Genomic DNA, 21,319 nt, shown 5'->3' on the forward strand with positions numbered 1-21,319 from the left:
GCAAGGATTTATAATTATATTCAGGATCATGTTTGAGCAGGTCTGTCCTAAAGAAGCTGTGTAGTCTTTCCTTTGGTTTTACACTGGTGTGGGGATCTGCCTCCATATTCTTTTCTGATGTTCTTGGTATATTTATCCTGCTAGTTTATGTAAACTGTGAGAGAATGTAGCACAGTTGGCCATTGTGGTTTGACTTTTGATATATGTGCAGAGCTGTGTGTGAGATTTGTATTACCATATACTTTTCTGAATGTGATTTTCACTATGAGTTTTCAAATCACATAATTTTAATATAAAGTGTAATAACATAATTATTTTTCAATGTTTTCAAATACCAGCAACTGAAATACTGCCATCAGCTGAAATGCCACCAGCTGAAATGCCTACAAAGGGTAAGGATATTTGCTTATTTTCTTTCAGGTAGACAAAAATGTATCCAGTGGAAGATCATATTAAAAAGAAAAAATAACAATCATATTCTATATTATGTATCCTACATTTTTTTTGGTAGGATTTTCTACATATTCCTACATTTTCCGAGTAACTGTGTGTTTCTTAGGAGCACATAATTTCCTAGTAGAAAATGATATACTCCACTGAGTATCTGAACAAAAAATTAAAATAATTATTTGTGTTACGAAATGCAGCTAGCCTTTTAAAATCAACTTACTGTTTATATTTGTTTTCAGCGATGACCAAGGATGAGGAGGCTTCTACTCTAAGCCACGGTAAAACAGGAATCGTAGTTATTGTTGTCATCATCATCCTTGCTGGAAGCAGCCTTGCAGGCTTTCTCTTCTACAAAAGAAGAAAGAATCGCTTGTCAACAAATGACAGCTTTGAGAACAATTTGTATTTTAATAGTGATGGAACTGGAGATACAAAGGATCTTGTGACCAACATAGAACGGAATGAACATGCGACACTATAGTATAATAAAATTAATGTAATATGTAATGTAAAATGTAATGTAATGTGCCTTGTTTTAATAAAATTATGCAACTACAGTTGCATATTTTCTCAGTGCAAATACTGTATTAGCCAGTTGCAGTGTGTGCATAATATTACATACAGCATCATCGTTATTTCATAACCATCTTGTGTAAGATTTCAGATGATGTTAGGGAAAAAGATAATGCTAATTATTAAATGGAACAATAGCAATGGATGCAGTAAAGAAAATGAAATTTTGGTTGATTCACTTAAGGAAGCTTTCAAGATTTGTAATTTCTGCACGAAATTCATTTCAGACTATGTAGTGATATACAGAACCTTCAAGCTATTCAACAAACATCTCTCTAATTCTGCCAGCTTTCAAGTACTCTCAGTGGCATTACTACAGTGGTAGTTGCTAGGTAACAAACCTGTGTTTAGGTATCCTATTTGAACCAAGAGACTGAAAAAATCCTTTCATGGCAAAATTCCTATTCCTGTGATTTCACACCATGTGGAGAACAAAGTACTTAGTTATTGTTGCTTATCTCTTCTAAGATTTGGTCAGGTAAAAATGGGAGGCAGGCCTTTGAAATGGAAAAAGCATAGTTGGCTGGAGTTTTTGCTGGCTACAAGGGGACTTGTCTGGGAGAGGCAATAAAGTTAACAGCAAAATTTCCTTTTTATCAGGACAGTTACAGAGAAGGGGGAGAAGCAATACCAATATGTGTTCTGAAGGCTTGTAGGAGCACTTTGTTTTGATAATTACATGTTGCTTTTTTATACCCTCACAAGCAGTGGCATAGATTTGTGAGGTGCGACTGGAAGTCAGGGGCTATTTAGCCTAACCAATGTATCCGTTAGTACTGACCTAGTTTCCTTGCAGAAATGCCTAGGTTGGTTACCATTTACATAATTCTTCAATTTCCAAATGTGGGTTTTATATTTCTAGTTTTTCCAAATCTTATAAAACACAAATCATGTGTGATTCCTCATTCTCGTATAAAGGTGTATGATAATTTGATTTTGCGGTTTCAGACTCATTCTGTGAAATAAACAATAGCTAACTTTGATTTTTAAATGGTCTTGCCATTAAGACGGACTGTAATAGGATAAACTTAAACAGGAGAAGGCAATCCTGGAGACATTCCAGTCTGAACTGTGATCAAATAACAAACTTATTTTCCTGTATCTATCCAGGGATTATATGCTTAAAACCAAGAAAAAAATGCCAGCTGTGATCTAGAAAAATCTGGAATTTTATATTCATATAGTGAAGATGGGGAAATCTGTTCTGGAGTCCCTTTTCTCTTTCTGCCCTTCTCCTTTTCTAATAATAATAGCAGTTATTTCTTCTGCAATTTCCTTTTTTTTTTTTTTTTTTTTTTTTTTTTAAAACTCATATTTGTTCAAGCTTGTCTTTTTGGGGATTATTAATTCTAATGGTTCTTCATCCCACCTGATGTAGTTTACAAACCAGAAACTTCCTGTTCAGCTTTGATTAATGATGTTAAAGATGATGATATTTCAACAATATCGTTGAAACAGAAAGAAACAGTGAAATGCCAAGAGGCTGTATTGGGATTCTAGTCTCATTGACTGCCTGTTGTGCAAAAACAAATCAGTACAATCTCTATCCAAAAGAAGCTCAGTCCTGTTCTGAGGCCCTCCACAATCCTAAAGGCCTCAGATCACACCAAATGATTCTTCCAGACAACTTTTTGTCACATGTATGTATGCAAGTGTATAACTGGAAAGAAAACAAAGATTGAAGAGATGTCTCATTTCCTCATACTCTGCCATACTTAGTAGGTGTGTCTCTACAGCTAAAGATTGACAGGGAGAGAACCCAGCTCCTGGAGTCTGTCTTGTTCTGAATTCATCTACCCATTCTGAGCTGGATGCCACTTAATAGCTAGCATTAGGTGTAGCTGCTTTTTTGTAATGCTGTTCTACTGTAAGACATGTAAGATATTTGGAGGAATATGAAATTTAAGCTGCATGCTTTACTGTCACTCCAATTGCAATACAGTGGAGTTAGAGCAAATCTCCTATGAGAAAGAGCAAACATGAAAGCAGTGGCATTTATAATACAGAAGATCATTTAAGTTCCATTTAGTTAGCTTAAGAAGAGCACTCATATGCTATACATGATGTGTACAGTAATGACAATTTGACAATTTTTCAGTTTTTGAATGGAAAGCAGAGAAAATAACTTGATTACTTTAAACAATATCTAATTAACATAAGACGAAGTGGACTTGTGATCATTTCAGTTTCCTTTTTTCTTTCTTTCTTTTTTTTCTTCTTTCACATAGTTCCCTTTAGACTGAATACATAGCACAATGTTTTGACGATCATCATTTCTTTGGTCATGTAAATCTTCAAGAAAGATTGAGGAGAGTAGTTTTCAAAGTATTTCTCTTTCCACATTCTCTTGTTATTTCAGTCCTGGATTGCAGTGGTTTAATCAAACATTGGTGACATGTCCTCCTTTCCTGCTGCTAAGCGATCATATTCTTGACAAGTCACTGAATACTTAGAAGAGTTTCCATGATTGGGCTTGGGAAACTATTTGTGTTGCTCCATAAGTATGAATAAAATCAGTACATCTTCTTATTGATTGTCATGTCAACGTTTCTTTCAGCCGTTCTCTGCTACAGGCTGTTATTCCTTATAGACGCAGTCTTTCCTCCTAAGTACCCTTGCTGCTTTTGTGCTCTTTTATTTTGTGTCCAGAGTAGATGCTGCTACTTAGGTCTTGCTTTTGTGAAATATTCTTATTTAAAAAAAAAGAAACGAACAAAAATCTTGATTGAAAAGATGAAAGACAAAGGATGGATAGAGAAGTGAAAGAGACCTTTTGGGTGATCCTTAATAGTTCATATCCACAGCCCCCTGATTCTGCTGAGCTTTCTTACATTTCATCTCAGTGGTTTAGGTGGATGAATGACAAATAAAGGAGGTGATGTATCTTGAAAATAAAGTAAAATTCCCGGTGCTTTTCGCTGCTCTTTCAATACACTCTGAACCTACCTACAGAAATGAAAAGCTTGTTCCCTCTGTTTGGTTGTTTGTTAGTATAGGATGTTTCTACTAAGATTTTTGGTTTCGGCATTGAAAAAAAAACACACCTTTTTCTGGACTGGAAACTTTGTGATTTTGCTCTATATGTGCGGATTCTGAATAGAAATCTTACATCAAACAGGGTAGTTTTTTTTTCCTCCTCCACCCCAGATATTTATAGTGGTGCCTTTTGAAAATGAATTATTGAACTTTAGGGACACATCTTGTAGAACCTGCATGGACTTAACCAATTAATTTCTGTGGTAGTAACTGAAGAATGACTTGGGAGCAATTGTTGGTAGCATGCAGAATTTTGCCTTGCCTCTTTACATCCTGCTACATTTCTTGTGCTTTGTTTCTGTTTCCTCTTTTCTGCAGAAGAGGAGAGAGAGAGACTTCAGAGAGAAGATGGTGAATCTGCATGGTGTAACTTCCTGCCTGGGAGCAGAGATTGCCAAAGGAACAATGCTGACACAACACAAAACTCAGTGCTGCTTTTCTGAGTGGAGTGCCTCTCTGCTGTCTTCTGATCTTCTTTCTCACTTTTTGGGTGTTTAAAGGCTCTTCTCAGACAACCATGGTGGTGAAATGGACCTTAGTATTTTATTTTGTTTTTTAAGCTTCTTTCAGCAGATAATTGAGAACAATCCTTCATTCTCTTGTTCTTTCTTGCTATTTGGTCCCTTTTTCTTGCCCAATGGCCCCATTGTTTTCTCTCAGCATTGTAATTCTTGATCTGATCTAATTTCATGTGGACTTTTCTAGGCTCCCATGTGGACTTTTCTAGGCCGTGTGTTATTCATTTGCATCTGAGTCAGAACAACAGAAACGAGGTCTAAGGTCGTCATATATATATCCAGGGTTTCCTTTGCCTACAATTGCAGCAGTTTATTTTAGCACTGAAGGACCTTAAAGTGTACTATCTGTAAACTGAATATCAGGGAACTTATTCCAAACCAGCTTCTCCTGAAGATACGGGGATGGAGATATTTCAAAGGCCATATTCAAGCACTTAAGAATTCAGAAAGTGCTGTAATCCTACCACAGGCATGGGTGCCTTTTCTCTTCCTGAGCCTCTATGTATTTCTAATTATTTTACATACGATAGAGCAGAGGGTTTTTTTCAAAGTAGGCAGCAGAATTTTGTCAGAATATCTGAACAGAGTGTACTTTTGGATGTGGAAACTTCCACAGACCAGATGGATGAAAAATGTGGCAGTATTCTTTATCAGTTTACTTTCCCTCTTTAGTGACAATTGAAAATCCATCATTTTCTAGTGGCAAATTACGTTTTTCCCTTAATTGTGTCATTTCTTTTCAGAACTTCATCAGTTGTTGCTGTCAGGTTGGGTACACTTCTCTGTGTGTCAAGGACAGAGCAAAACAAGGGATAGGTGCTTCCTGAAGAAAACAGATTATTCTACAGCTTTTCTCTTCTCGTGGAAAAGCTGAAATGCTTCTTTTTTCTCTAAGATCACAGTTACTTGATTTGCCTGGTTTTCCCAGCCATTTTCCATGGTACCATATTGAATTCTGTTTTTTGGATCATGCAAATCTTACTCTTCCTTTTTATTTTCTTTATTTCCATTAGAGAGATGTTCATATCAACTTCACCCTAAAAATAATGATCCTGAGTTGTATGGCATGTTTCCAAAAAATCTTCACTAATATGTGACATCTTAGAACTAACATATCCATGGAAGAGAAAACTCTTGCATTCAGTACCAAAAATAGCTTAAAAGGTAAAGCTTATTCATTGAGGTATGATTTCAAAATTACAAATGTGACGTGATTTGGTTCCTTATTTGCAGACCAGAACTTCCCTGTATCAGCTGAGTCTTTAAACCAAAAAGGATTTGTTAATCTGGGTCAATGCAGAAGGGTTTTCTTGCAAGACACAATTTGTTCTTCAGCAGGAGTTAGAAACGGAGGGGAAAAAGGAGCAAAACATCTGGCAATGGCTGTTTACCTTTTTGTGATTTTTCTTTTTTCCTTTTATACATCTCTTCAAGCATATGGTAAGTCTCTGCTGAGTACAGAGTTTTGTATGTCACCTTTCTCCTGCTTTTCTGACATCCTTCCTCATGGAGATTGAGTTTAGATCTATTTGCAGCCCAGCATGTTATTTGGAATAGTTTCTTTCAACTCTTAAATCTGGTGATGTTAGACATTGCTCCCGTCAGCCAGTTTTCAAGGGGTGTATGAGTAAAAGTAACAGCAGGTGTGGGTGAGGTGGTGCTGATTTCTGAAAAGCAGCTGGCTGAGTGTGGACATAGCTGACCTGAAAGTACTCCACTGAGAGGCAAATCAGCTCGGGTACACAAGGCAGTGAATGTTCTCTCAGCATGCATGGAACCACTGGCTGATGTCTGCACTGAGTTTCCTACTCAGCTCATGTGGCTGTTGCACATAGACTGTTGTTTACTGGAATTCTATTTCCTAGCTGGTAGCTTTAGGAGGGACCTTAAAAGCTGCTGCCTGTGATTCTGGTCTAATTCACCACGTGTGAATTTCTTCTCTGCAAGTTTTTGGGCAAGGCTTAGCTGGCTAGCATGAAGCACCTCCGCAGCTGCAGAGCTGTGCCAGGGTGAATTCCATCTACTTGTTCAGATCTTTGGATTTTTGTAGGAATATCACCACAGCAGTTTGACTGCTCTCTGGTGTGCTGGGATACAGGGTTATGAACTCCATCTATTTCTCTCCTGGTGTGGCAGAAAAGCTTAATGGCACAGCAGAGCGAGCTGGGTCACGTTGCTGTCAGTTGAGGGGAGCTGAGGGATACAAAGCCAGCAGCAAAGACATTACAGGTTTGGAGCATGCTGAAGTTCTGCCCACATTTTTTTGCAGTTGGTCTTCAGAAACAAAGTCCTGTCGTGCAATGCTTTACATTTCTATTTACAAGTGTAGCTATTAATGGCACTGAGGACCAGTTATCCTGTGCTCAGAACTGAAGTGATGATGTTGCAATTTGTGGTTTCCCTCCTGAGAAAAGCACAAGCTGAACTCTGACTCTGTGAAGAAACAACTTTTTGTATGGCTGCCAAAATTCCAGATATGATTAACTAAAATTGTAAAGTGGTGCACTTGTTTGTTGAGTTGCAAAACGCAGTGTTATGCTGGGCCAAATGGTTTGATATTGCATATGGAAACCTTTTTTCATGCTTCTAATGCTAAAAGCCTTTTACTAGCAAAATTAAAACCTGTTTAATGTGCTGTGTAGCAGTGAAAGTTTGCAGAACTCATGAAATCTAATATAAGTCATTTTGGAAAGGCATTTTGAGAACAGTGTGCTTTAAGGAGGAATGTGAAAAAGAAGAAAATTCTGTTCTGTACTGCATGTATCTTAAAAACATTGTAATGAATGGTTTTCATACTGTTGATGAAACTATGAATTTCTTTCACTATCAACTCTGAATATCCAATGTTTGTTGTCAGAGACTGCCATATAGCAAGAAAGTGACTTATTTCCTATGACAACTGTCCTCAAAAATTTGCTTATGAATTTGCTTTATAGATAATGGAATATTTTTAATTTATAATGAAGATAGCAAGATCTGTGCCCAAGCTCAAAACAGCAGCTCAGTCATAACTGCCATGTGCAATGAGAACAATGAGCTTCAGAGGTTTAGATGGATCTCAGCCACGCAGTTGCTGAGCATGGGAATGAAGCTATGCCTGGGAGTGCTCACCAAGGATGATGAGGCTGCCATCATATTGGAAACCTGCAACAGGACAAGCGAGCTTCAGAGGTGGGAATGTAAGGATGAGGCACTTTCAATCCAAGGCAAGGATTTGTTTCTCAACTATGGCAAAGGGAAGGGGAAGAAAATGAGGTTATCCAAAGAATCAGGCAAAGGGAGCCAGTGGAGAATCCACGGAACTGCAGGCAGCATATGCTCCAGGCCCTATGAGGGTGAGTATTGAAAATTAATTTCTGTATTTCTTGGTAAATTAACTGCCCCACTTTAAATGAATTCAACTACCTGCTTGTCACTCAGCAATCCTCATAGTAGTGACATCAGTAATACAGCTCACTACAAATGGCTTAGCAATGCAACAAAAATATCAGAGAATCATGGAATAGCGTAGGTTGGAAGGGACATTCTACCCTCTGCTATGGGCAGGGTTGCCGCCCACTAGACCAGATTTCTCAAAACCTGTTCTTGCACCTCCAGGGATCCACAACTTCTCTGGGCAACCTGATCCGTTGCCTCACCACCCTCTGAGTAAGGGATTTCCTCCTAATAGCTAATCTAATCTCTCCTCTTTTAGTTTAAAACCTTTCTCCTATGTCTTATCAATCTTAGACCATGTAAGAAGTCTCTTTCCATCTTTTTTTATAAGCCCATTTAAGTAGTGGAAAGTCCCTCAGATCTTTCTCTTATCCAGACTGAACAAACCCAGCTTCTTCAGTCTTTGCTCCTAGGGGAGATGTTCCATGTCTCTCAGCATCTTTGTGGCCCTTTTTGGACCTACTGTGACATGACTGTATACTTTTCTACACATCTCAAAAAGTGTGATTCTATCAAATGAAAGAATAAAAGGCTTGTGATGAAATAAAAAAGAGAATGGGAATTTTCTTTGAACAGCAACAATGGAGGGAGATGATGTGGGTAGAATCTGTGACTGTTTCAGAATCAACTCATGCAATGAGAGAAGCTGAGTCATGAAACAATAGTCCAGACATGACAAGCAATAAATGTGACAGCTTTTCATTTTTCTGAGGGCCAAATCAAGACTGTTTAAGAGTGTTAATTAGGGATGTCCATGGAGAGATGTCTGTGAACAAACCCCGTGATCAATATCAGATACTGTAAATTGTTGACAGATACCAAGTGACTGCTATTGATCTGTTTCTCTCCATAGATATCTATACACTGGGAGGAAATAATTTTGGTGCACCTTGTGTGTTCCCTTTCAAGTTCAATGGTAAATGGTTCGCTGAGTGCATCCGTCGGACTGAATACTCAAGCTCTCTCTGGTGCGCAACTACTTCAGATTTTGATAAAGACCAACGTTTTGGATATTGTCCATCAAAAGGTAACTTAGTTATAAATATTTCAGGGAAGGCATTAAGTAAAATGTCACCCACTCTCACACTCAAAATCTCCTCAGGATGTGCAAGTAGTACTTGACAGCAAAATGGATTCTGGGTAACCTAATTCACTGGTAAGCTGTGCAAGTGAAAATGGGGGCTCTGCTCTTCATTCGGTTTCTCCAGCTGAGATGAGGAGATTGGTATCTATGGAATCTATGGTGAGGGTGGTGTGTGGGACTGATGGAAAAAAGCAGAAAGAAGTGCTTTTGAGGCATTTTGAGGCAAGTAATGTATAGAGTAGGAAGGGATCCAAAGTAAAAAAGAACGGATGGAGAGACCAAGATATTCTGCATGGGGAAAAGGAGGTTAATTTGGACTGCACTGTGAGAGAAGTAGAAGAGATATAATTAGAAAAGAAGAATGTTAATGTAGAGAAATGAGATTTTTAAGAAGTAATTCTTTATGTTATAAGTGTGTTATTTTTATTGAAAGCACGAAGTACATATGTGGGGCAAAACCTACCAAACCATACAGTTACACTGTTTTAGTCTTCACTGAATACTTTACTTTTTACACTAGCAAGTGTGATTATCTTGTCAAGTTGTGCTTTTCATATTTTATAGACAGTCTCCACAAATTCTTTTGGAAAATGAATCCTTTGACTGAAACCTACTATCAGATAAACTCAAACTCTCTTTTGACATGGCAACAAGCAAGAAGAAGCTGCCGGCAGCAGAATGCAGAATTACTGAGTATCACAAACCCTCATGAAGAGATGTTTTTATTAGGTAAAGCTGAAAACTACATACAAGCAAGTGACCTTGTCACTTTCTGGAAAAAAAATCCAAAATCTTAAAATAGAGTGAAAAAAAAAAAACTATATAGAAAAGATGTGACTTTTTTCCTCCTCCCCCCCCCCTCCCCCCCCCCCCCCACTTTTATTTTTGCACACATAGGACTCACCACTGATCTGGGATTCAGTGCCAAGCTCTGGACTGGTCTTGTCAGACGACTTGATAGCAGCTGGGAATGGACTGAGGGTAGTCCTCTCAGATATCTAAACTGGGCTCCAGGTGAGTGTGTTCTTCAGAAAGATGATGATTCAATATTCGGACCAAAATTCTGTTCTCTTCCCCAAATCCCAGTTACCTGTTTCCTTTTGTTTGTGTAGAATTTGCACAGGTTACGTGCGTGTATGGTAAAGGTAGGATGTTACAATAATGGGATTGCATCAGATATGGCTCACTGTTGTTTCTGAATTTCCCAGGAAAAGCAGAATGAAAAACAAGAAATCCAAGAAAACCACTGAAAACAAGCATTTGCACCTCACTCAATGTTTGATTTCCGTTTACAGTTTTCTCATCACACATATTATTCAAACCAAACAAAAACCTCATGAGTGGTATATAGAGAATTATGAAAGAGGAAAAGAAAGGAAACTCTGTATACATGTTTTCAAGTGCTCTTCTTATGTATTGCTTATGATGCATGCGTGATGAATTCTTACTAGGTTTCTAGTATATTTTTCAAGATTTAATTCACCATAGTGTGTGTTGCCGTAGTACATAATTTCATAGTAACAGTTTTGATGTCAGAAGAATCCAAAGGATGAGCACTTGTGTGGAATTCAATATAAATTTCACATCCATTTTTTAACAGCAAAGGATTCTTAGTGTTTTGCAATAGTACCAACCCATGGGGAGTTGTGCCTTAACTGAATTTTTATGAAGTGTTTTTCTGTATGCTGCAGTATTTCAAACACCATCATTTTCTCCTTGAATTGTGCATGGGAAAGGGGAAATTCTCATATTTGAAACATGGGTTCTCCCAGTGGGCTCACTCGTGTCTCCTCATCACCACTCCTGGGAATTCTCACTCTGAAGAATCAGACACTTAATTGTGACTGCACATTCCCTCCTGCGGTGAGATGAAAATATTCAGTGTTAACAGAGCGATTCTCTGTATGTTGTGCCTCTTTTCTAAAGGAAATCCCTCTGTGGAGCTTATAAAAATGTGTGGAACTTTCCAAGGCAGGAATGGCAAATGGGAAAATGTGGCTTGTAATCAAAAGCTGGGATATATCTGCCAAAAGAGAAACTCCTCCGCTGTGGATGACACCTCCACTGTTCCCTCAGGTATGATGTGTCCTGCAAAAAGATGTGAGCCTGAGCTCCTTCCACTCTGTCTGCTCTGTTATGAAAAGAAAATACTGGAAGTTGTGGCTGACATCTTTTCCCATTGGTGTTCTCTTTTCACTGGAAGCAAAATAGTCTTTTCTATGGGAAGAAAATGTTTAGCACTTGGGAATTCTCAGCATGTCTTTAGCTCTGCTGTAACTCCCGCAGCAACACATACAATAGTCTATAACATCGTTCACTGAGTTGGGGGTTTAATGGCACATCTTAAATACTATGGCTGGCTGCATCCATACAGCTTACTGGGAATGGTTTCTGACCCATGCTTACCTCTAGACCTGTGCTTGGATTTTGACTGGGGGCATGCAAGCTTGTACATGTCAAAGCTGTGTTTGGGGACTGTGATAAAGTCTGAGCAATGTGGCTGATCCCAGGAGAACTGTGCACACACCTCCTGCTTTCATCTCCAGTGTACTGAATTTGTGCAGACCATTTGAACCTTTACAGAAGTGGAAGGTGGTTGGCAAAACTAAATTCACACCAAGAAATAGGCTCTGAAGGAATTGCACTGCATTTCGGTGCAGTGAGCATTTCTGGTATAACATTAATTTGTCTGGGCCTTCCTGTGTATAATATGGGCTGTGCAGGAGCAGCAAGTGACTGGCAAGCACCTGGTGTTCCCTGAAAAAAAAAAAAAGAAAGAAAGAAAATCTCCAAAATTCAACAAGACAAAGTTCCTGACAAGAGGCCCCATGGCTGTACCCAGAGCCTCATGGATGGGGATTTGACATAGAGTATTGCCCTTTAAGTTAGCATACCAAATTAGTGAGTATTTATTTCATCCTCTAAAAGAGCTATTAAGTAGCTTCCAGAACAATATTGTTCTGATGGAAATATCTGTTTTGCATTCTTTATGATACTCCCACCCTTTTTGGGGTTCTCTACTAGTTTGTACTCCAGTATCTCAGAGAGTATCCAGTACACGTAATTTTCTTTGTGATTAGCAGAAAGCACTCAGCAGAACCACTCACTAATTGTTTGAAATATTTTTTTCTTAGGAGACATGAAGCCTGTTAAGTGCCCCGGGGAATGGGTAGCCTATGCAGGGCATTGCTATAGAATTTACAGAACACCCAAAATATGGAAACAAGCCCAATCATCTTGTAGAAAAGAAGATGGAGACTTGACAAGTATTCATAATGTTGAGGAGTACAGTTTTATAGTGTCTCAACTTGGGTACAGTGAGTATTCGCACAAGACATTTCTTTGGAATTATACTCTCTTGCTGTTAATTGTGTAATCGTTGTAACCACAGTCTTACCTGTTAATTTGTTTACTTTTTGAAACTCCTTGTTCAGTAATTGTAGATGTTAGACACCATAGCTCAATTTTAAGGCAATTAACTTTGTTTTTCCAGAGCCAGATGATGAGCTGTGGATTGGTTTAAATGACTTCAGACATCAGATGTATTTTGAATGGAGTGACGGGACACCTGTGACATACACCAAGTGGCATCAAAGACAGCCTACCCACACACCTAATAATGCAGACTGTATTGTTATGAATGGAGAGGTAAAAATCCTTCCCTCACTTTTTTTTGCCCTTATACCTACCACAGGGAAAAAAATTCTGTGTCCAAAAAAAAAAACCTTAGTTTGATTGAGAATACCTAAGTATGGAGGGAGGCTGGAGACCAGGTTTGGGAAGATGTATGGTGGAGCACCAGAAGCGATGCACTCTGCTGAGAGTTGATCTACTTTATAAAAGTTGCAACAAATCTCCCATCTGAAATTTGTTGAAGTGACCCCTCACCTGCCTTCAACATGGCCAATCATAGCAGCACAGCATAGATATTGGAACAGGGACTTCCTTATGTTTCCTTTAAAATATTAATGTATACCTTTATTGCAGTTACTCTGGGAGCTCGTATTACAGGAAGCACAAAGAATTAGGTATAAAAAAATTTTGTACTGTTTTACACTCAGTTTAAAATGACATATTGTTATACTTGGGAGACGGTATGTTTTTCATATCTTATTTTTATTTTCTCCAAAACTTCCTTGCTGATGTCATCTGGGTGTATGAACATACTATTGTATGTATGAGTATGAATAATACTACAGAGGTGAGAATAGGGTGAAAGAGAAAACGTTTGCTTACTTTTCTCAGCAGCCACTGAAAGTTTAATACATACCTCCGTAATCCTCACACTTCTGAGGAAATGTGGCCCTCAGTTTGTTGTGTTCCCTGTCTGGGAGGTTTGGAGAAAGTATTCAGGCTTGGAAATGCTGAGGCAACTCACTCCATATGAAGAGAGAAGTGATCTCTCTGTGAATAGTAAATATTCCTATAGAACCTGGATTTTCTGTAATTTAACTTCTATTTGTGTTTTTTTCTTGCCTTACTCAGGATGGGTTCTGGGCTGACAGTTCTTGTGAAAGAAAACTCAGTTACATCTGTAAAAGAAAACCTTTGGCAGAGGAATCAGGGGAAGCTGAAGTTACGTACCCGGGCTGCCAAAAAGTAAGTGTGAAACAGAAGCAGTGAAAAGTCACTGCATCTCAATTTGACTTCCATGATGGTAAGTGGCATAGAAGTCAATTATTGCAATTTGTGGGCTCCTAGAAAACTGTTACTTTTTCTGTGTTGATGCTTAGACTAATGGACTCACAATGGTTTCTCTTTTCCTCACTTACACATGCAATTCATTCTGCTCCCTCCTGGTGCAGAGCTGTTCCTTTTGCCCCCAGCAGCCTCTCCTTGCAAACCTCATTGCTTTTGAGCTGGATCCCACAGGTTGCATGGAGCCATCTTGGTTCAATCCACCTGTCACAGGAGGCAGGAATACAGGAATATCTGAGCCTGCTGTTTTACAGTGTGATTGCAGCATGGCCTCTTGCAACAGCTGCACATAAAAAATCATATGCTGTTTTATGCTATTTAAAATGGCATAACATAATGCTGTGAGAGAAAGAAAAAAAAATGTTTTCCATATTTTATTTTTAATTTCTCCAGGATTTTCTTGTTAGTGTCACCTGAATATATGAGCATAATGTGGCTGTGAGCTTCTTTCCAGCTCCAAGTTGTAGCCATGACCCGTTAATGACAAAGGCATCTGTCAAGGGGCAAGAAGCACTGCTGTGACTGCAAAGCTGTTTTGATTATTGTCTACATTCTGTTTCATGGCTTCTGAGGTTTATTTTGGTGTGGGAAGTGATGTTAATGTGGCTTTTAGAAGAGCTCTGTGCTGGGCAATCTGACAGTTCCCCTTGTGTATCTGTTGTTTGCATTGTCAGGGCTGGATGAAACATGGCTTTTACTGCTACTCCATAGGGCAGCTACCAGCAACATTTTCAGAAGCAAAACGTATCTGTGAAGAAAATAAAGCTCACCTGGCTACTGTGACAGACAGGTATGGCAATGTATTCTTGTCCTTTCAGATATGCAACCAAGCCAAAAAATCATCTCTTTCTACTCTGCAGTTATTATTAGTGTCTAATGTGATACCACTTCTTTGGTGTAAGATACATGTTAAAACTAAGTATAACAAAATAAAGCAGACAGTGCTATGTTATCAGGATTAACACTCAAGCTACGGCTGCTACCCACTCACACTCTTGTTGAGTGTGGAATCCTGGAAACAAAAATTTGAGTCTGCCCCAAATAATCGCTGTTTTAAAACTCATTGAAAGGAATTAAACAGATAGATATGAAACTATTTATTTCTTCTGGATTTGAGATTTTAGCCTTTTCTTTATAATATGAAGATCAGGAAATGCATTCTTTTTAGAATAATTATTTTATGCTAGACTAAAAGGATTTAAAGTTATAAACCCTATTTTAAATCACTAATTAAAATAAATGCATTAACCCATTTGGCTTATATTTCTCATTGTATTGCACAAAGGGAGAAGAGAATCACTTTAAATTATAAGCGTGATTTACATTACCTAATTATAAAGTAAACAATTTGTATTATGATGAGATCTACATATTTAAGACCATGATCCTTATTCGAATCTATGCTTATTTTTTCCATGTAATTAGCAAATCATCTTAACTTTACTAGATTTACTTCAATTAACAATTTGAAGAAATGGTAAGATTGCAATAAAGCTTGATGCGTTACTTTAGTACTTATTCTTCACAGATATGAACAGGCCTTTTTAACTTCTGTGATTGGATTCAAGCCAGTGAAATATTTCTGGATTGGACTCTCGGATGTGGAGGAGCAGGGGACGTTCAGGTGGGCTGGTGGGGACCCCGTCATCTTCACTCACTGGAACATGGGAATGCCAGGTAGGCACCAGGGGTTCAGAGTTTCTGCTGTGGGGAACCAGGAAGTCAGGGTTTAGAAACTACAGGATGATTTTAAAACAGTTCTGCCATAAATGTGCAGAAACAACCACGCAACTTCTGTATTTGTACTGAAGCTGTAGCAGCTCTTTCCAAGTGGCCACCTCGGACTGCATGTGGCGACTGCTGTCATTCATTTTTGGTTCTCTGCTGGTTTTTATATTTTGTTGATCCATAGTGTAATATAAAGGGAGTTTTTTTAATAGTTTATTTTAACTACTTGAACATCCAAACACAGTGGGGACAGGTAGTTTTTAGTAGAGAGTATATGGTTTGAGATGATGCAGGTACATATACAGAAGGTTTTAAAATTGTCTCTTTCATGAAGGAAGGGAGCCAGGCTGTGTGGCCATGAGAACAGGAACTTCAGCTGGATTATGGGATATTCTCAACTGTGAAGAAAAAAACCTGTTTCTGTGCAAGCAGCTGGTGGAGGGAGCAACCCCACCACCCCCTCTGACGACTCCTCCACTCCCGTCATGCCCAGATGAATGGCAATCCATTCCTCAGAGCAGCTTCTGCTTCAAAGTAGGTGTTTAACAACTGAAAACAAACATTTGTCATTTCAAGTAAGAATATGCTCCATCTACACACAGAGATGTCCACACGGAGGGTGGATTTTATCCTGCTTACTTGATGGGTCATTTGCGGTAACATATCTCCAACCGTATCCTGGGTGGAGCATCCTGAGGTGCTGAAAAGTGCTGCCTGCTGCTGGAATTGAAGTTTGGGGCTACCAGGATTCTGAGATGAAAAACAAAGCTGAAATAATCAAGTTTGCTAGGTGATGACACAAGCAAGGTGGCACAAATAAATGGCAGATGATTAAACTAGAGATCAGAGAACAGAAGGAAAACAGAGGCTCAGAATGATGATTGTAAATTACTGTGATATTTGAGACTGTATTTAACTGCCCACTTTTCACAGATTTTTCAGAGAGGAAGGGAGAAGATGGAAACATGGTTTGGTGCAAGAGATTTTTGCAGAGCTATTGGAGGAGATTTGGCATGTGTCCACAGTGAAGAAGAGCAAAGACTAATATCTACTTTGTAAGTATCTGCAAAATTCATTGTTTAAATATAGGAAAGAAAGCATTTTAAAAATGAACATTTTGCAGGACATGAGGAATTTCCAGTGATCAATTTCTTCTTTGGAAAGACAATATGCATTTCTGCAAAGTGTAAACAGGTAGAAACAAATGTAAACAGGTAGAAAGAAGTGAGCAAAAGTGCTTCTTGGCCAGCCTTTGGGTAGATTCATGTATGTGTGAGAGCAGCCTGAACACACAAAAATGAAAGAAGGGTCATAAAAACTGGTTTCATCTGAGTTTAGTTGAAAAAGAGAAACCTATTGTAGTTGACTAGCAGATGAAGTATAATAAGGAATATTTCATGCTGTGAAATGTAATTTTCCTTCTTTAGTTAAGGGGAAAAATTGGAGGCTAAGAAAGACTGACCTACTGATGTGTTTATGTAAATGTTTAACTGGCAAATGTATACTGGCTAGTCTGGGTTTGAATGCATAAGTTTCTTTGTGGGACCAAGACCTTAAGATTTTAATTTAATTCAGTAATTTTGATAATGTGATATCTGTGATCATTCCTGTGCAGCTCTGTTTCCCTGATTCCTGTCACATGCAGTGCTAGGTTGTTTTTTCCCACATGTAAATGGGGGGGTTACTTTACATGAATTCCTCAAGTGATAATTCAAGTGCCAAAACTTTCACATGACATATATTCGCCATCTCTATTTCACACTCTTATTGTCTGTATTTGTACATAATCATTCAGAAATAAAGACTATCGTCACGTGTCTTACTGGATGGGCTTAAATGCTTTGGACTCTGATGGAGGATTTACGTGGTGTGATGGTTCACCAGTGAGTAAACAATTTCTTGTTCCTACTCCTTTTCTTATACTACACATACTACACAGATGCCTTGTTAAGCATGTACAATCTTTAAGTCAATTTCCCAAGTCTGATTTAGGAATTAGTTTTTATCTTTTGATAGTTCACAATCATACACAGTAGTAAAACTGTTATAGCAATTAAATAACACCATAGATAATGGAATACTCCGTTTTCTTTCTTGGTTTAAGCTATTCTGGTTGTACCAACCTCTATATTCCCATTTGTCATTTACTGTGAGAAATAATTGTGATTGCTTAGTCAGGGTAAGGTTTTTTGCCTTCACCCTTATAAGCAGCTCAATGTCTGCAAGGCCCAAGTCCATACGATGGCAGTTTTGGATGTCTCTGAAACATCAAAGCAGGAGGAAGTGATCTGAAGAAAATTCTTAGATTCTACTTCCTAGAGCATGACAGAACAGCTTCATCTCTTCACCTATAATGGAGGACAACAGTTTTTTGGCTTACTAGTTTTGGACAGTAGGTACACAGAAGAATCACTATACTATACAATGGTCTTGTGGTCATGTCCTTTTTCCAGAGCTTGGCACAAAACAATAATGTGGATTGTGAAATCAAATGAAGTGCTTTCTTCTTTAACAAGTTCAAAAAAATGTTTTGGTTCAATAGAAAACCCTAAAAAAGTTGTGTTTTCACTATAGGTAAATTTTCAAAGATGGGCAAATGGAGAACCAAACAATTATGATGGAAATGAAAAATGTGGAGTGTTTTATGGCTATAATGATATGAAATGGAATGATATATTTTGTGAACATATGCAAGACTATGTTTGTCAAATAAAAAAAGGTAGGTTGAAAACCTTTTTTTCTTAAAAGTATTTAGAAACAGTTCAGAACATCCTCTCTAGGTCAGATCACGCTGCATGCATTAATGCCAGCTGTTCCACCAAGGACAATGAAACACTAAGTGGATTTCAATTTAAATAAAAGCAATCGAAAACTGTGAATTCATCGATGAGATACATGTGTGAATTTAGCATGCACATGCAGCTTGCTGACAAAATGAAATCAAGTAGCCTAAATCTATAGTTCGTAGTTTATGTTAGCTTGGCTCTAATATAGTAGTTGTTTGCTGAGTGTGATACCTTCTTTCAGATATTCTTAGAAATTCTGTGACAAAAACAATTTTACGAGTAACTTCTAGCTTTCATTTTATTGCTAGAAATTAAAATGCAATGTTAAATGATTAGAAGCAATTGCATAAATATCTCAAATATATTTCTGATATATTTAATATACTTTTAATATAAAAATTGATTTACTTTGCAGGAGCGTCACTGAAGCCAGAACCTACATCCACATTTGGTAAGTCTTGTATTTTCAGCATATGAAGAAATTTTCGTACAATGGTGTTAATGTCTGTTATGAACACCCTACTTAATGTTTCGTATTGCAGATTATGAATACATTGTTAGTGAAGATGACTGGATAATATATAATCAGAAGGAATACTACTTTAGCAAGGAAGCAATGCCTATGGAAAAAGCAAGGGATTACTGCAAGAAGAATGGTGGTGATCTTGCCACTATTGAGAGCGAAAGTGAAAGAACATTTCTTTGGAAATATGTAAGAAACTCACTGTACTTCACAAAAAAGGAGTTTTGTCCTCCACTGAGGCCCCCTTTTCAGCTGGATTTGAAGTAGTAGAAAATAGTCTTCATAATAAAAACTCAGTGCCACCTTTCATGAGTTTAACTATCTAGAAACTTTAACATAATCATTATTCTGATAATAATTGCAATGGGTAGAAAAGTCTTCCATTTCTTCCATTTCTTTACAAGACCATTGCCAGAGTGCAACTTCCAAAAATTTTGTTCTGCTTAGCTGAAAATTACTTACTGAGTGGGCACTTTGTTTTCCACTTCATTCTCTTCACGGAATTTAAAAAAATAAATAATAATAAAATAATAATAATAAAAAAAAATCCCTCTTTTTGTCAAAATAGATTTTAATTTTTCAAGAAATAGTTTGTGCCAGGCTGCTTTCCAATAGGAAGTGAATAACTTGGTGATTATAGTCTTCTATATATAGCTTCTATACTATTAAAAACTAGTATGAGTTCTTCCTTTCTTCCATGTGATTAAGCACTGAACTCCATTATTAACTTGTAGCCTTATGGTAATGTTCAACTATGTTTTTATAAAAATTTAAAATTATGGTTTTATTTTATAGCCCTTTTAAGACATATTTTTGCTTTGTTTTGTTTTTATTCTTCTTAACACAGCATTTTGTTCCATTTCTTTTTCATCCCATTATGCTCTTATTTTTATAATTGGATATTCATTTTGAATTTCGCAGTTCGGGCACATAATCCCAGCAACTCCTTGCACATTGCTTGCCATCTAACTGTATAAATATATATAAGGTGTTTTTGATTGCTTGTTCATTTTATTTGAAATCTATTTTCTTGCATCTCATTGAAACTTTTGTGTGTGTGTGTACGTTTTAGACTTTTTATAAAGATCGAGGAAACTGCTTTTACATTGGCTTAACTGTGAGCCTTGACAAGACGTTCCGGTAAGTGAAAGCATTAAGTATGTAAAACTCATGTATGATGTATGAATATTTGCCAAGGCTGTTTCTAAGAGGATACTGAGGCTTAAAGGTGGACAGAGTTTGTCTACAGCCATATTTTGATGTAAAATCTTAAAATACAATTCTCATTCTCAAGGTAGCACATCTCCTATTATATTTTCATTATCTTTTCTTCTAGTTGTAGGCCCTGTTTTTGTTCTGCAAGGCCATGTTTGCTCATAGTCAGTGTAGTCTGAGTTAACACATGCACTCACTCTCCTTGCAAATGCAAGAGAAGATAAGACGAAAGTCTCTAGAGATGTTCCAGATGGTACTTAAAGACAGTATAAAATATTCAAATAATCCAAACCTTACTCTGCCTTCATCTTCTGCCTTTTTCTAGTGTCTTCTTCAGGGATTTGAATGTTGGTCAGATTGGTATCTGCTTCATTTCATCTTTTCTTCTGGAATTCTCAAGATGTCTTTCTTGTCCACAACCCACAGACACTCATCTCTGTGGAGTTGAGACGGTCTAATTTCCTAGAATTTCTGCTTCTCCTCATTGTCCCCTACCCAATACTTAGAAAAAAAGCCTAATTGAATCTTTTTTTTTTTTTTTTTTTTTTTTTTTTTTTTTTTTTCTGGATGATGCTGTTACTTTATCAGAAATCATAGAATCATAGAATTCTAAATCATAGAATCATAGAATGACTCAGAATAATATAAACATAGTTTCCAACCCATAGTTGGGTTGGAAAGACCCTTAAAGACTGTCTAGTTCCAGCCCCCTGCCCTGGAAAGCAATCACTTCCACTAGATCAGTTTGTCCAAAGCCCTATCCAACCTGACCATGAACTTTTCCAAGCTTGGTGTATCAACAGTTTCTCTGACCAACCTGTTCCACCACTCTCACAGTAAAGAATTTCTTAATGTCTAATCTAAATCTACTTTAAAGCCATCTACCCTTTTTCTATCACTATTGTCTCTGACAGCCCCTCTCCCGCTTTCCGGTAGGCCACTTTAAGTACTGAAAGGTCACAATGATGTCGCCCTGGAGCCTTCTCCAGGCTGAACAACACCAGCTCCCTCTTGGCTTTTTGGGCTGTATGTGCACATTGCTGACTCATTTTGGCTCATGTCTTTAAGACATTCCTTCCAGTTTACTGTGCATTATTTTTTTCCAGTTTGAGTCAGGAAGATTTGCAAGTGAAAGCAGTTAGGCATCCTGTTGAATTCCTTATTTGTAGTCTACTGGCAGGAACATGCATACTGTTGCTTAGCCTCACAAACTGGAAAAACACTGAATGGCCCTGGAGCTCATGATGTTTGAAGGCAGATTCCCTACTTGACT

The 21,319-nt window shown here is 37.8% G+C and overlaps 2 protein-coding genes across 2 annotated transcripts in view; both read left to right on the plus strand.

The window, feature by feature from the left end:
• The window catches only part of MRC1 (mannose receptor C-type 1), a 48,302-nt gene extending 47,275 nt beyond the window's left edge, over nt 1–1,027 (plus strand). Inside the window, exons 29-30 of the mRNA XM_072328455.1 lie at nt 339–392; nt 690–1,027. Of these exons, the coding sequence (XP_072184556.1) occupies nt 339–392; nt 690–931 (296 nt within the window). The 3' untranslated portion in view covers nt 932–1,027. The remainder of the gene's footprint in view (nt 1–338; nt 393–689) is intronic.
• Nucleotides 1,028–5,880: 4,853 nt separating this feature from the next.
• LOC140247865 (macrophage mannose receptor 1-like) overlaps nt 5,881–21,319 on the plus strand; it is a 28,111-nt gene continuing 12,672 nt past the window's right edge. The window contains exons 1-18 of the mRNA XM_072328070.1: nt 5,881–6,017; nt 7,514–7,912; nt 8,866–9,039; nt 9,661–9,825; nt 9,994–10,110; nt 11,023–11,172; nt 12,231–12,413; nt 12,590–12,744; nt 13,582–13,695; nt 14,469–14,584; nt 15,323–15,471; nt 15,857–16,056; nt 16,456–16,577; nt 17,318–17,405; nt 18,097–18,241; nt 18,724–18,759; nt 18,851–19,020; nt 19,904–19,971. Of these exons, the coding sequence (XP_072184171.1) occupies nt 5,957–6,017; nt 7,514–7,912; nt 8,866–9,039; nt 9,661–9,825; nt 9,994–10,110; nt 11,023–11,172; nt 12,231–12,413; nt 12,590–12,744; nt 13,582–13,695; nt 14,469–14,584; nt 15,323–15,471; nt 15,857–16,056; nt 16,456–16,577; nt 17,318–17,405; nt 18,097–18,241; nt 18,724–18,759; nt 18,851–19,020; nt 19,904–19,971 (2,612 nt within the window). The 5' untranslated portion in view covers nt 5,881–5,956. The remainder of the gene's footprint in view (nt 6,018–7,513; nt 7,913–8,865; nt 9,040–9,660; nt 9,826–9,993; nt 10,111–11,022; nt 11,173–12,230; nt 12,414–12,589; nt 12,745–13,581; nt 13,696–14,468; nt 14,585–15,322; nt 15,472–15,856; nt 16,057–16,455; nt 16,578–17,317; nt 17,406–18,096; nt 18,242–18,723; nt 18,760–18,850; nt 19,021–19,903; nt 19,972–21,319) is intronic.

Source organism: Excalfactoria chinensis, chromosome 2 (assembly GCF_039878825.1).
Source record: "Excalfactoria chinensis isolate bCotChi1 chromosome 2, bCotChi1.hap2, whole genome shotgun sequence".
In the NCBI taxonomy this organism is placed as follows: Eukaryota; Metazoa; Chordata; class Aves; order Galliformes; family Phasianidae; genus Excalfactoria; species Excalfactoria chinensis.